At 42.0% G+C, this 12,907-nt stretch overlaps 1 protein-coding gene across 32 annotated transcripts in view; it reads left to right on the forward strand.

The window, feature by feature from the left end:
• The window catches only part of CLASP1 (cytoplasmic linker associated protein 1), a 286,688-nt gene that overhangs the window by 256,606 nt on the left and 17,175 nt on the right, over positions 1-12,907 (forward strand). For all 32 annotated transcript variants that reach the window (XM_045826128.1, XM_045826129.1, XM_045826134.1 and 29 more), the window contains one exon: positions 153-281. In XM_045826128.1, coding sequence (XP_045682084.1) covers positions 153-281 — 129 coding nt within the window. The remainder of the gene's footprint in view (positions 1-152; positions 282-12,907) is intronic.

A 12,907-nucleotide genomic window follows, 5' to 3' on the forward strand; every position in this document is an offset into this window, starting at 1 on the left:
CAGTTATGCAGTGTAATCTGTGTTGAGGTGGCTGCAGGATGCCAGTGAACCCCAGAACTGGGTGCTTGGATCTCCCTGGACCCAAGCAACTGTACATTTAGTGAAGTACTGTACACTGAGTGCTGATGTCTTCCTTTCCTCTTGTACTCCAGCATTCCATTCGAGCACTAGCATTGAGAGTTTTGCGGGAAATCCTGAGAAACCAGCCAGCAAGATTTAAAAACTACGCAGAGCTGACCATCATGAAGACTCTGGAAGCCCACAAAGACTCCCACAAGGAGGTGAGCCAGGCCTGAGGCCCAGGAAGGGTGAACAAGTCTTTGGCACAGTTAGTTGTGTGGGGAAAGAGGAGTGCCAATCACTGTAAGTCTTCAAAAAAGGAGTCCCTTCCTTTGAACTGAGCCCATGCCATAATACAGGGTGAAAATCCCATTGCTGCCATGGTAGCTGAGCAGCAGTGCAGTTCAAGGACCAGTGTGTCACTTGGTAGGTTTCTAATTTCCTTTCTATGTGTACAGTGGGCTTGGCCTGTTCCTGAGGATTTCCCATGTCAATTGTTCCCATTTCTTTGGGTCAAAAGGAAGGGTCTTTCATTTCCTTTTGGCATTTAGTATCTGGCAGTGCAATGTGGGAGATTGAAATTGGCTTTGAAGATAAAGACATCCTAGAACAAGTCCCAGACAAATCCTAGAACTGATGCTTACTTGCTCCAGACCCTTGGAGGACTTATTTCACCTTGCGAGCCTCACTTTCCTTATGTGTAAAATAGAGATGACTGTTATTACCAAGCTTCTTGTGAGAGTTAAATGAGACAACCAGTGACGGTTCCTGGCCCAGTGCTTGATGAGAGTGGTACTACACTGTATTGGTCCCTTTTCCTTCTTCCCTTTCCAGTGTGCTCCTCTTGGGCTGTGGTACGCCTTCCCCACTAGCTTCTGAACATTTACAGTACCAGCTAGAAAACTTGATATTAAAAACGATCTCTGACCCCAAAGTGTGAGACAATCACTTGCTCAGATCAGTCTCTTAGCTTACATGTGAGTATTTCATGAGCATACTCATGAATTAAGGGGATTGTGCTTGGAGCAATTCTTATATCTACAAAAAGAATTAGACCCTAAATCATAGTTTTTCTCTGTTCAGCAGTTAGGTGACTGCTGAAAACAGTGGCCTGTTTGGCCTCCTCAAATCCCCACCATGATTACAGGGTCAGCAAGGGTCGGGGTGGTCTTCATGCTCTGTCCAGGCATCTCCCCACTTAATAGTTCTAGCATAACACAGGTACTTACATGACAGATGTATTTTCTTTCTTTTTTTTAATGTTTGTTTATTTATTTAAAATTTTATTTATTTCTTTTTGGAGAGGGAAGGGAGGGAGAAAGGGAGAGAGAAACATCAATGTGCGGTTGCTGGGGGCTGTGGCCTGCAACCCAGGCACGTGCCCTGACTGGGAATCGAACCTGCAAAGCTTTGGTTCGCAGCCTGCGCTCAATCCACTGAGCTACGCCAGCCAAGGCCAGACAGATGTATTTTCAAACCAGTAACTTATACTTTCAAAGTCTGGCTTGGTTGTATGATGGTGATAGTCACTAGTGTTTGAACAAAATGCTCTTCACTTACAATAACTTATTTAAAAAATGTGAGGACCAGATGAACTAATATAGTCAACAGAGTGATCACTGGGTGAGGAAGGGAGGTCCCAGGAGGTACCATAATTGGTGAGGCAATGCATGGTGCTTACTGACAGAAGCAAGATACAAACCAGGCCTTGTGTTTCTTTTACAAGGCAACTGACTTGTGCTTTTTTTCTCTTTGTCTTTTTAAATCACAGTAGCTTCTCCTTAATGAGACTACATGGACATACAAACATACATACACATATATAAATAAATAAAGTCAACATTCTTTTACATACATGATGACAGTTTTCTTTGAGAAGGACATACTTAGAATGTGGCATTAAGGTGAAAACTAAGCCATCTACAAGGTGTGGCACTCACAGCTTTCCCCTTGAAAGACATCTGTCTTCAAAGTGGACATCCTGGTCTTAAACTTTGAAACTTTGACAGTGGACCCTAAGAAGTACAAATTAACAGTTAAATAACCCATATGCTGTTTACTGGGGTTGTTTTTTGTTTGTTTGTTTTTTTTGTTTTTTTTTTAGGGATCTTATTATTTTTTCCCTGCCAAATAAGAAATTTAGGAGAGAAAGTTCTTAGTTGTGAAGTCCTTTAAATCACCTTAGCGACAAAAGCAGAAAGTATAATTCTTGTAACCCAGGGGTGTCCACGCTACTTTTGCTGATGACCTGATAAAGGAGGTAGAGGAAACACTATGTTCTGAAAGGTTGCCTGTATTGGCAGGCTGCCCTGCTTTGCTTACTTTCAGACTCACCTTGATGTGGTTGTCCTTGTTTCCCTTACGAAACTTGACTCTGTCACTTCACCAGAAGCTCCTAACTTGGGCACGTGTATATGTAGGTATAGATTTTGTTTTTGTTTTTCTTTTCCTTTAAAATTATTTTAGTCTTTCTCTTATTTTAACCAATCTGTCTCTGTTCCTTGCTTTTTGTTTTTTAGGGCAAAATAGTTTGTGCTGTGGCCAATCATGTTGGCATATAATCTTGTACACAATATTTCTCAAGTCATTATTCTTTCTCATTATTACATTCAAACATTTATCCAAACATTATTTGAACATTTATTGGAAAGGATCCAAAATGTTTCTAGACCCAGTTATTATATTAGTCATATGGAGGCAAAGTCTACTTTCCTGTCTAAGCAGTACTTCCAAAGTGTATTCATCCCAGAACTTCCCTGTCATAAGAAGCTAGTTGGTTTTGTATTCATAGACAAAACAGGCCTCAGCAGGAAGTGAAGAGCGTGAGACCTGGGAGGCTGACACACCTTGGCACCTGATGTCCTTCCCTGCCTGCTGTGGTGGTGGCCATACCTGGTGCACATTGTCATTCTGGCTGTGGGACTGTAGCATTGAAGGACAACTTTTTGAAATGCAATTTCTATAAATTGAAATTTATCATAAAAGTCCTAATGGAAGATGATGATAAGATAGCTTGTTTTATCATCTTACAAGCCATAGTATGTTTTATCAGGGTCTTTTAAAAGGAGCTGTGCATGTAAAACATTTATTTTTAAATATTGAAAATGTATCAGGCACTAGATCTATCTCAGTCATCATCCATCCTAAGCTAGCATATACATTTCTACAGTAAGCAAGATAGAGGATTTGGATACCAATTTAGAGTTTTTATTTTAAAAGTTGGTGTGGTTTTTTTACATATTTAAATTTTTCCATGACAGTAGACACACAATATCATATCAGTTTCAAGTGTACAACCCAGTGATTAGACATTTATATAACTTATAATGTGATCACCTCTGTAAGTCTAGTACTCCTCCGACACGGGTACATAGTTATTTGAGCCGTGACATGTTTTCATATTTCCTAGTTGAATAAGTTAATTCTCTTTCATTCTCCAACTCCTTGTTTTATTGTTTTAGTGAATAAAATATGCTATAGCAGTTCAGTGCCTTCTTTTTTTAATATATTTTATTGATTATGCTATTACAGTTGTCCCATTCCCCCTTCATTCCCCTCCACCCCTCCCACCCATATTCTCCCCCTCTAGTTCATGTCCATGTGTCATACTTATAAGTTCTTTAGCTTCTATATTTCCCATACTATTTTTACTCTCCCCCTGTCTATTTTCTACCTACCATGTATGCTACTTATTCTCTGTACCTTTTCCCCCTCTCTCCTCCTCCCACTCCCCTGTTGATAACCCTCCATGTGATCTCCATTTCTGTGGTTCTGTTCCTGTTCTAGCTGATTGCTTTGTTTGTTTGTTTGTTTTTTGTTTTAGGTGTGGTTGTTAATAATTGTGAGTTTGCTGTCCTTTTGCTATACATGGTTTTTATCTTCTTAGAAAAGTCCCTTTAACATTTCATATGATAAGGGCTTGGTGATGATGAACTCCTTTAACTTGACCTTATCTGGGAAGCACTTTATCTGTCCTTCCATTCTAAAGGAAAGCTTTGCTGGATAGAGCAATCTGGGGTGTAGGTCCTTGCCTTTCATGACTTGGAATACTTCTTTCCAGCCCCTTCTTGCCTGCAAAGTCTCTTTTGAGAAAGCAGCTGACAGTCTGATGGGAACTCCTTTGTAGTTGACTGTCCCCTTATCTCTTGCTGCTTCTAGGATTCTCTCCTTCATTTTAATCTTGGGTAATGTAATTATGTTGTGCCTTGGTGTGTTCCTCCTTGGGTCCAACTTCTTTAGGACTCTCTGAGCTTCCTGGACTTCCTGGAAGTCTATTTCCTTTGCCAGAATGGGGAAGTTCTCCTTTATTATTTGTTCAAGTAAGTTTTCCACTTGTTGCTCTTCCTCTTCCCCTTCTGGTACCCCTATAATTTGGGGGTATGTTGGGATGTTTAAAGATGTCCTGGAGGTTCCTTAGCTTCTACTCATTTTTTTTTTTAATTCTTGTTTCTTCCTTCTTTTCTGTTTGGTTGTTTCTTTCTTCCTTCCGGTCCACTACATTGATTTGAGTCCCAGTTTTCCTCCCATCACTATTGGTTCCCTGTACATTTTCCTTCATTTCACTTATCATAGCCTTCATTTTTTCATCTAATTTGCGACCAAATTCAACCAATTCTGTGAGCTTCCTGATCACCAGTGCTTTGAACTGTGCATCTGACAGGTTGGCTATCTCTTCGTTGCTTAGTCGTATTTGTTCTGGAGCTTTGATCTGTTCTTTCGTTTGGGTCTTTTTTGGGGGGGGTCTTATCTCACCTATTATGTAGTGAGGGGCAGCGCCTTAGGTGTTCACTAGGGCTGGTCAACCTTGTCGCTGGGTTGTGACGCTGTATGAGGGGGAGGGTCCAAGAGGAAACAGTGGCACTTGCTCTTCTCTCTACCAGATTTCAGTCCTTTCTGCCACTTCCCCCAAGCAAACTGGGTCCTTCTGGTGCTGATTTCTGTGTGAGTGGGCTTTCTTGTGTACGTTCTAGGACCCTGTGGGTCTCTCCAGTAAACTCTCCTGTGAGGCTGGGAGTTTCTCCTGGCACTTCAATCCCAACAGGTATTTTCAATCAGTGTTTTGAGGCTTTATTTCCCTGCACTGGAGCAGTGCGTTGTGAGGTCTTTCTCGCTCCCCAGTTTCACCTGGTTTATCTGCAGGCAAATGTGTGACCGCCCAGTCAGCCAGCCGCCTTGTGGGCCTTGCTGGGTCTGCCTGCTGCCACCCCACACCTGGGGTCTGCCAGCCCCCACGGCCCGCCTGCTAACATCTTGCGTGCCCAGGGTCCATCAGCTGCTGCCTTACGTGCACGAGGTCCGCCAGCCACTGCTTTTTTTGCTGAGACCCCTCTCTGCCCAGCTGCCCAACTCCATCCCTCCTACCAGTCTGGATGAATATGTCTATTTTAACTCCTTGGTTGTTGGACTTCTGTACAGTTCAATTTTCTTTCAGTTCTGATTGTTTTTTCTTTGTAAATTGTTGTTATCCTTATTTTGGTTGTGTGAGGAAGCACAGTGTGTCTACCTGTACCTCCATCTTGGCCAGAAATCTCTTCACTGCCTTCTTAATGAAGGTACTTTATGGTTTACACCAGTGTTAGCTTTTCCAAACATGATTAAAAGGGTTAAAGCTTTGTTAGTGACCTTTAAAGTCTTAAGCCCCTTTTCTGTTTTTCAAAGGAGCTCCATTAATCTTAACTCTTCTCAGAATTTGTAATCTTATTTGTTAGGACTGGTGCAGAATCTCACTTTCATTGATTAAGAGAAGATTTAATAAAAGAACTCATGCTATGAATGAGATTTTGGACTTATTGTGAGATAAAATCTTGAGATAGAAAACCTTGTTTTCAGTTTTGTTTCTGCTCCTCTGCAGCTACGTTGTTTATTTTCATCACCTCTCTACAACCCTGCATAAGCACGACTGTTATGAGAATTAAAATGTTATGGAAATATGCTGTTAAAAATGTTGTGCTGTACAAATATTGCTACACAAACTGTTTTCAGACATCCTTATCTCTGTCAGAAGACTCATTTTTTAGTAAGTAGTTATGTTAATTATTGATTATTTTACACACATTTAGCGTAAGAATAGTTGTTCCCAGTCATGTGTCTTGCATATAAATTTACAAGAATAACCAACTCCATTTCTTAAGGATAATCTATAATTGAAACTTTTTGATAATTAGTCTTCTGAATATGACCTCATTAGTTCTGATTACACTTGCCTATTGAAAGAGGAAATGTCATCATCATTGTATGTCACTATACTAAAGTCTCAGCGTGTAAAGCATCAGAGTCCAGCCTCAGAACAATGCATTGTGTGAAACTGGAGAAATTATTTTACCTTTTTGGACCTTGGTTTTTCTTATCTGTTAGCCCAGGGAGTGGACTAGATGTTTATCTGTGTCATATCCAGCCTCAAGATAATAAAGGTTGCTATTGAGTGGTACACCTAAACCTTCATAGATTGTAAATCTCCAGTTTTCTATGGGACCAATCTTGAGATGTGGCCAGAGGCTCCTTCCCTTTGTAAGTTACTACTTTTTAACAAAAAGACAAACCCAGAAACCTATATAGTCATATAAAGGTTCACATTTGCTAAGCCAATAGTTTGACACTTAGCTCAAACTCTACTGAATGTTTTATTATTGGAGGCAGAGCGATGGGGTGGGGAGAAATGCTCAGTCTTCAAGGATCTGTAGTTTAGCTGAGTTCAAAGGAAAGGAATTAACATGTGGTTCCGAGTGAAATGCACTAGGAGTTTGGAGTAGGCTGGTATTGTCAAGGGAGAGTGCTTGAGGTGTTAGAACTTGAGACCGAGAAGTAGTTAGGGAGAGAATTGTAATAGTGAGCTGAGGGAGGGAGCATGAACTTAGAAGATATACCTGGGCTGAGTTCAAGGAATCAAGACTTGCCACCATGTTCTGTGTGTCAAGTGGAGATGCCGTTTCTCACTTCACAGGGTCGCTGTCCCGTTATGGGTGACCACTGCTGCTGCTCTGTCTGTTTTTCAGGGCAAGGGGAAATGGTTCCTCCTGTCTGGTAAGCTGACCCTCTTTGGGGCCAGCTGTGACTCTTGCCCTTTAGCTCCTGTAGCTTCAGAAAGAACATCTGATTGAAACAACCCATATTGCAGAAAGTAGTCAAGAGGGCTGTTATTTTAATGTCAGAATCTTTGAGTTTGGAGTTTGCAGACCTGGGTGCACACCCTGCTTTTGTCGGTTCACTGGCTATGTGATTGTGAACAAACTACAGCAGCTCTTTGGATCTCTAAAACATTCATAGGCACTGGTGACTTGGGGGAGCAGGGGTGCATTATGCCCTGTAAGGCCTGCCCTGACATTAAAGTTAAGTGAGAAAGGTAAATGACATTGTGGAAAACTAAGGATAATGATACTGTCTTTTTTTAATCCTCTTCCATTAAAGTAGACTAGTTCTGAATAGAATTGTTTTTAAGTTTTACACAAAGCAGATAGAACTGCATTTCTCTAAATACATCTACAAAGACAAAGTTTGATTGAATTAACTTTAAAACTCTTAAAACTCCAATAAAAAACACAACTTTCATCTTTGGACTGCTGCTTTGGCTGAGTCTATCACTGTCTACACCGGAGTAGCTGTCATCTTTAGGCCAGAAAACATGCGTTTTTAGAGCTGCAAAACAGAAGCCTCCAGGACTAGGGAACACAGCCATCTCCTGGTCTCCCAGCCCCTTCTGACTCCTCAGTATTTTTTTCCCTTTGGGTCCTAAATCAGTGCCTTGTAAGGGGTAAGAAATAGCAAGTCTCCCACCCAAGAGCCTTCACATATTTGAGACAGATAGGATTGTCGAGCCTGCTTTTCCAGGCAAGGATGTGAAGGTGGTGTTAGAGCACATGCCATTCAGAGTCTGCCTCCTAAAATTTTTTGAGTGTCCATTTTTCAGGGAAGAGTACTTACTAGTCAAGTATGGGTAGAAGATAAGGTTTATAATTTAAAATAATGTAAAAATTCTTAATTTAGATTCTACTGCTCATTTTACTGATAAGGGAACCGAGGCATAGAAAATAAAAGAAATTTTCCTCAGGATCTCCAGACTTTGAACCTGTAGCTTTTCTTCTCTCTCTTCCTCCCACTGGTACTAAGTATAGCTGAATGGTTGCCTGCTACAGGGGTGGATACTACAAGTTAGTGTCAATCCTGTTTTTATAAGGTCTTTCCAGCTTTTCCCAGGAGGTGGCGCCAGCCTTTTCCTTCACTGACAAATGATTGTGGAGCTAAACTGAGTGTGCCCACTGGGAAGCGTTCTTTGATTCTGTTCATCATTTCTGAACATTTGCTATTTTACTTATACTGTTTTTGTATTTTTTTTTTACTGAGCCAATTATTCCGATTTATCAGTGACAAGGCCAAATCAAATTTTGTAAGCTTAAAACATGCAGTTCAAATTTGACAAGTTCTGTGCTCTAAAAGAAACCTTATCTTTATGCAAACATTCATCGGTATTCTGACTAATGACCTCATTTTTTTAAGAAAGTTAGATAAGGATATTATACTTTTCCTAGCTAGACACTATTATTTCACTAACTTTGAAACTGAAGAATTCTTATGTTTCTAACCAGACTATAGCAAAATCAACAGAATTAGAACAATTTCAATAGCTTCAGAGTGGATTATGATCCAAAAGTCTACTTAATCCAGCTGTCTCTCATGAATATGTCCTGCCCTTTTTGAAATCCTTGTCTCTTCTGGCCATCATGTCTGCTAACCAGCCTTGTCCTCCTTTCTTTCTGTTGTCCGTGTTTACTTTTGCTGTCTCTATGCTTACTTTTATAATCTTTGCTTCTTATGTTACATAGAACACAGGGGCAAACCTAAAGTTCACCCTGAACTTTCAGGCAGCTTGCCCAAAACTGGGGGGTTAGTATATAGAGGGAAGTGAAGAACACCTACCTGCTTTGCCAGAAACAGTGTCTGTCTTGGGAAACTTTCTTGAACATCAGTAAAAGAGAGTGCCTCACAATTTGTATCTTGAGGTACAGCTACTGGCATTTTTTTTTTTTCAGGAGTTTTTAGAAAACCTTATATTAGAAACATTTGACTAACTGCTTCATGCAGGTGACATTTAGGAGTCCCGGAGTTTTATAAAAGGAAGTTCTCAGGTTTGGGTTTGAGCTCAGTAGACCTGAAGCAGTCTGTTTCCCAAGCAGCTCCCTGCAGCTTAACTCTTAACCTGAATGACAGGGAGGCACATGGAAACTGGAGGAGAGGAAGGAAACCTTGTGACAGAGTGCTCACTGTGAGCCTGGCAACTTACTTCCTTGTCTCTTTAACGCTGGTAGCATTCCTGAGAGACTCCAGGAGGTTTTCGGTTGGCTCCTGTCATGACTGTTAAGGGCCACTGCTGGGATCTGAATCCCAGTCTGTCTCCAAAGCCTATGTCTTTCCACCCAGTGAGCCACTTCCCATTCCCTGCTGGGATCTTAAACATCTGTTTCTGTACGTCACTGTTTTCTAACTCGGATATATCTGTGAAATCATCCAGCATTTTCTGACCCTTTTACTTCCACGTTTAAGAGCTGAGACCCAAAGTTTCCTCAGTGTTAATCAGCTTTCTGGCTAGTATGTTTCATGATACTTGTGAACAGTGACTTCTTAGAGTCAAAAGGCATTGGTTTCAGAGAATGGTCTTACTCATTGCATGATGTGTGTGAACTGAGGAGGAAGAAAAGCACTTCATCTTACATAATTCATTGCATGATTCATTGCTCTTCTAAGAAATATGATACTCCTCTTCAAACATTATTGGGAAAAGCTATCCTGAACTAAAGTCTTTTTTTTTTTCTGATGAACGGGTCTGTGTCCTCCTTTCCATTATGTTACCTTGAATGAGACACTTTTGTACAGTTGAATTTCCTAAGGCTCATGTTGCTCATTTGTAGATATCTTGCCTCTCTCCTTACTTTCTGGGCTAACTCCTTAGTTGGAACATGTAAATGCAGATCAGTGAGGCATGCCAAGAGGTGACTTTGCCTGTCATAAGCACTTTAAAAATATATGCACTAGGGGAAAATTAGTCTGTCAGACATTTATGAAGTACCTAATGTATATTGGACATTGATTGTGCTGGGCATGGGAGGTATAGAAAGATGGCTGAGATGGGAGCTTGCCTTCAAGGAACTTTTAGTCTAATGGGAGAGACAGTTTCAGTAAAATATTTAAGTGTAGTGTTCAAGGTTTTCACAGAGGCTCTTCCTGAAGATTCTGGTTGATATGAGTGGGCCCTGAAGGGTGAGTTGGTCCAGCTGGGTGAAGAACACAAATGAGTGACATTCAGGAAGGGTGCAGGGATTAGACAAGGGCACTGAGATGAGGCTGGCCAGGCAGGTGCAGGGTGTCCCCTCAGCTCAGTATTACCAGGGCACAGTGGGAAGATAGAGGGCTAAAAATTCAACTGGGCAGGCCAGAGGAAGCAGACCTTGTTGGCCTTCCATGCTGAATTGAAGAACATGGACATGGTCACCAGGTTAGCATTTTAGAGAGATCATTGGAGCGAGCATACCCACTAGCATGTAGTAGACCAGGTAGGAGGGATACTCTGGATAGAACTCTGCTTTCTGGCAGCCCTGGAGTTCCCAGGTTAGCTGTGCCTCCTGGTAGCATCTCTGCTGTCAAGTCCCACTTCCAGTATTGTTGCTTCGGCAAGGCCTAGCTAATAGCCATCACATGTTTTATAGCTGCAGTCATTTGTATGTTCTCTCTCTTAATCCAAATAACTGTAAAAGTGGGTATTTTTAAATCCTCATTTTGGAGTTTTTAAAAATTGTGTCTCAGAACAATTAAATGCCTTGCCAGAGGCTTGAACTGAGGCTTGTCTGCTGCACTGTTCTCAGAGGTAGAGAATGTGCCCATCCAACCCTGGATGCTTCCTTTCTTGGGGTAAAAGGATAAAGGTCATGTGCACACACCAGGGCCCCACAGCACTCTACCTTTGGGGTGTAGAAAAAGCTGCACTTTGCAGGAGATTGGGTTGGCAAGAAAAAAAAATAACTGCAGTGAGTTTCTTTTAAATACTCTCATTTCCATGTGTATGTAAAATAGAGTGACATGCCATAAATGTGACTAAGTTAATGCTTGCTGACAGGGTAGTCTGCTCACTTATATTGAGGTGCATGGAAAGACCGAGATTGCACTTGCTTGCCGTGGAGGAGGCAGAGGCAGGCTAGGATGGCTCTGTAGGGCCAAGAACCCTTGAGCTGGAAGAATTCTCGCAGAACACCAGAGAAGGCTCTGCAGACATTCATTCTACTACTTATCCCTCACCACCCTTCTTCCATCTAATCCTGACCAACATCAAGAAGCTCCTCAGGTAGCAGACTCCCACTCTTGGCCCTGCCTGCTTCTGTGGCCTCATCGGCCATTTCCTGGGCCTTTGAATCCTCATGCTGCCTATGTGCATGGACCACCCACACCCTGCCCAGCACCGTGAGGGCAGTACCTGAGACCCCTTGTCCTCCCCTCTGTTGACTGATCTCAGTCCCTGACACATAGGACTGAATGAATGCACACACAAAGCATAAATGGAAGGCAGAAGGAAGGGGTGAGAAAAAAATTATTTCTGAGGCTTTGAAGTTCTTAAGAATCTTAACGAGCTTTTTGAGAGTAGGACATGACTCTTCAAATAAAATTATCACTCTGCTATGCTTTGCAGCAAAACCCGACCTTTTACGTATATAGGAAGCACAAACCTTGGATGTTCCTGACACATGTCTCCTCACATGCACACAGTATTTACCCTTCCTTGAACCATGCTGACCTGGGTTTCCATTTGGCTCTTGAAAGAATTCGTATACAATCCCAATATATGCCCTTGCGGGTATATGCATCGTGTCCGTAAGTATACCAGCCAGTTCATGATGGGGTAGAAGGGTGATCTCATTTAATGAGACACTTAGCCTTTGGTCAGTGACTTAAGAAGATAGCTTGTTTTCCCAGGGAAAGTCCAAAAGATCACCAACAAGAAAGAAATGTGACTTTCAGAATTCAGGAAGGTAGAGCTGCTTTAAACAGAACAAATCCTCAGATAGGAGAATGCCATTCAGTCTATCAGTGAGTGTTGAACCCCTGGTAAGTGCCCATCCCTGGTTTGTACTTGCTGAGTTGTTTAGAATAGCAGAACACGGAGCAGAGAAGAATATGATGGAATGACCAGTCCAGGGCTGGCATTAGGAGAATGGGTTAGTGTTGGGGACTGTTCTGCCTGGTCTCAGGAAGCTGTAACCACCCCCGTGTGACTTAGGCTGAGTGAAAGACCTCTGGACCAGGAGCCACTAAGGAAACAAAACTTATTTCCCTGGCATGAACGCTGCCTGTTCTAATGCTTGGCTCTCATTGCATGATCGGCAGTCAATGACGGGTAACAATTCTCTAAGAAAGAGAATGAATCTTAGACGCGATCACCTGGGAATGCCCTAAGGGAAGAGACTCAGGGCTGTGGATATGAAGGGGTGATGGACATCAACCCCTGCCCCCTCGGCTTTGTCAAAGCCTGAGTCCTTGTGAGAAATCCAAGTCTCCTGGCTACCTTGTCTTCTCTGTTTACTCAGGCCTGCAGAAATAGCAGGGGTGGTGCAGCTCAGACCAGAAACAGTGGACCCCCAGGGTAATCAGGCCTGAGACATAGAATATGCAAGATCCTGTGAGATCTGTTTGCTGGAGGGTGTTATTAGATTAGAATTTGAAGGCACAGACAGGAAACCTTTGGAACCTGTAGTCCTTTCATATGTTAAAACCCCAAACTTTGCCTAGAATCACAGCGGGGGTTCTGTCTGCACCTTTGTAAGTCACCTACTTCTTTTGATCTTTTCTGCCAGACTGTGAATCCACAAAC

This window comes from Phyllostomus hastatus, unplaced genomic scaffold (assembly GCF_019186645.2).
Source record: "Phyllostomus hastatus isolate PE091 unplaced genomic scaffold, TTU_PhHast_1.1 phas_scaffold_60, whole genome shotgun sequence".
NCBI lineage: Eukaryota > Metazoa > Chordata > Mammalia > Chiroptera > Phyllostomidae > Phyllostomus > Phyllostomus hastatus.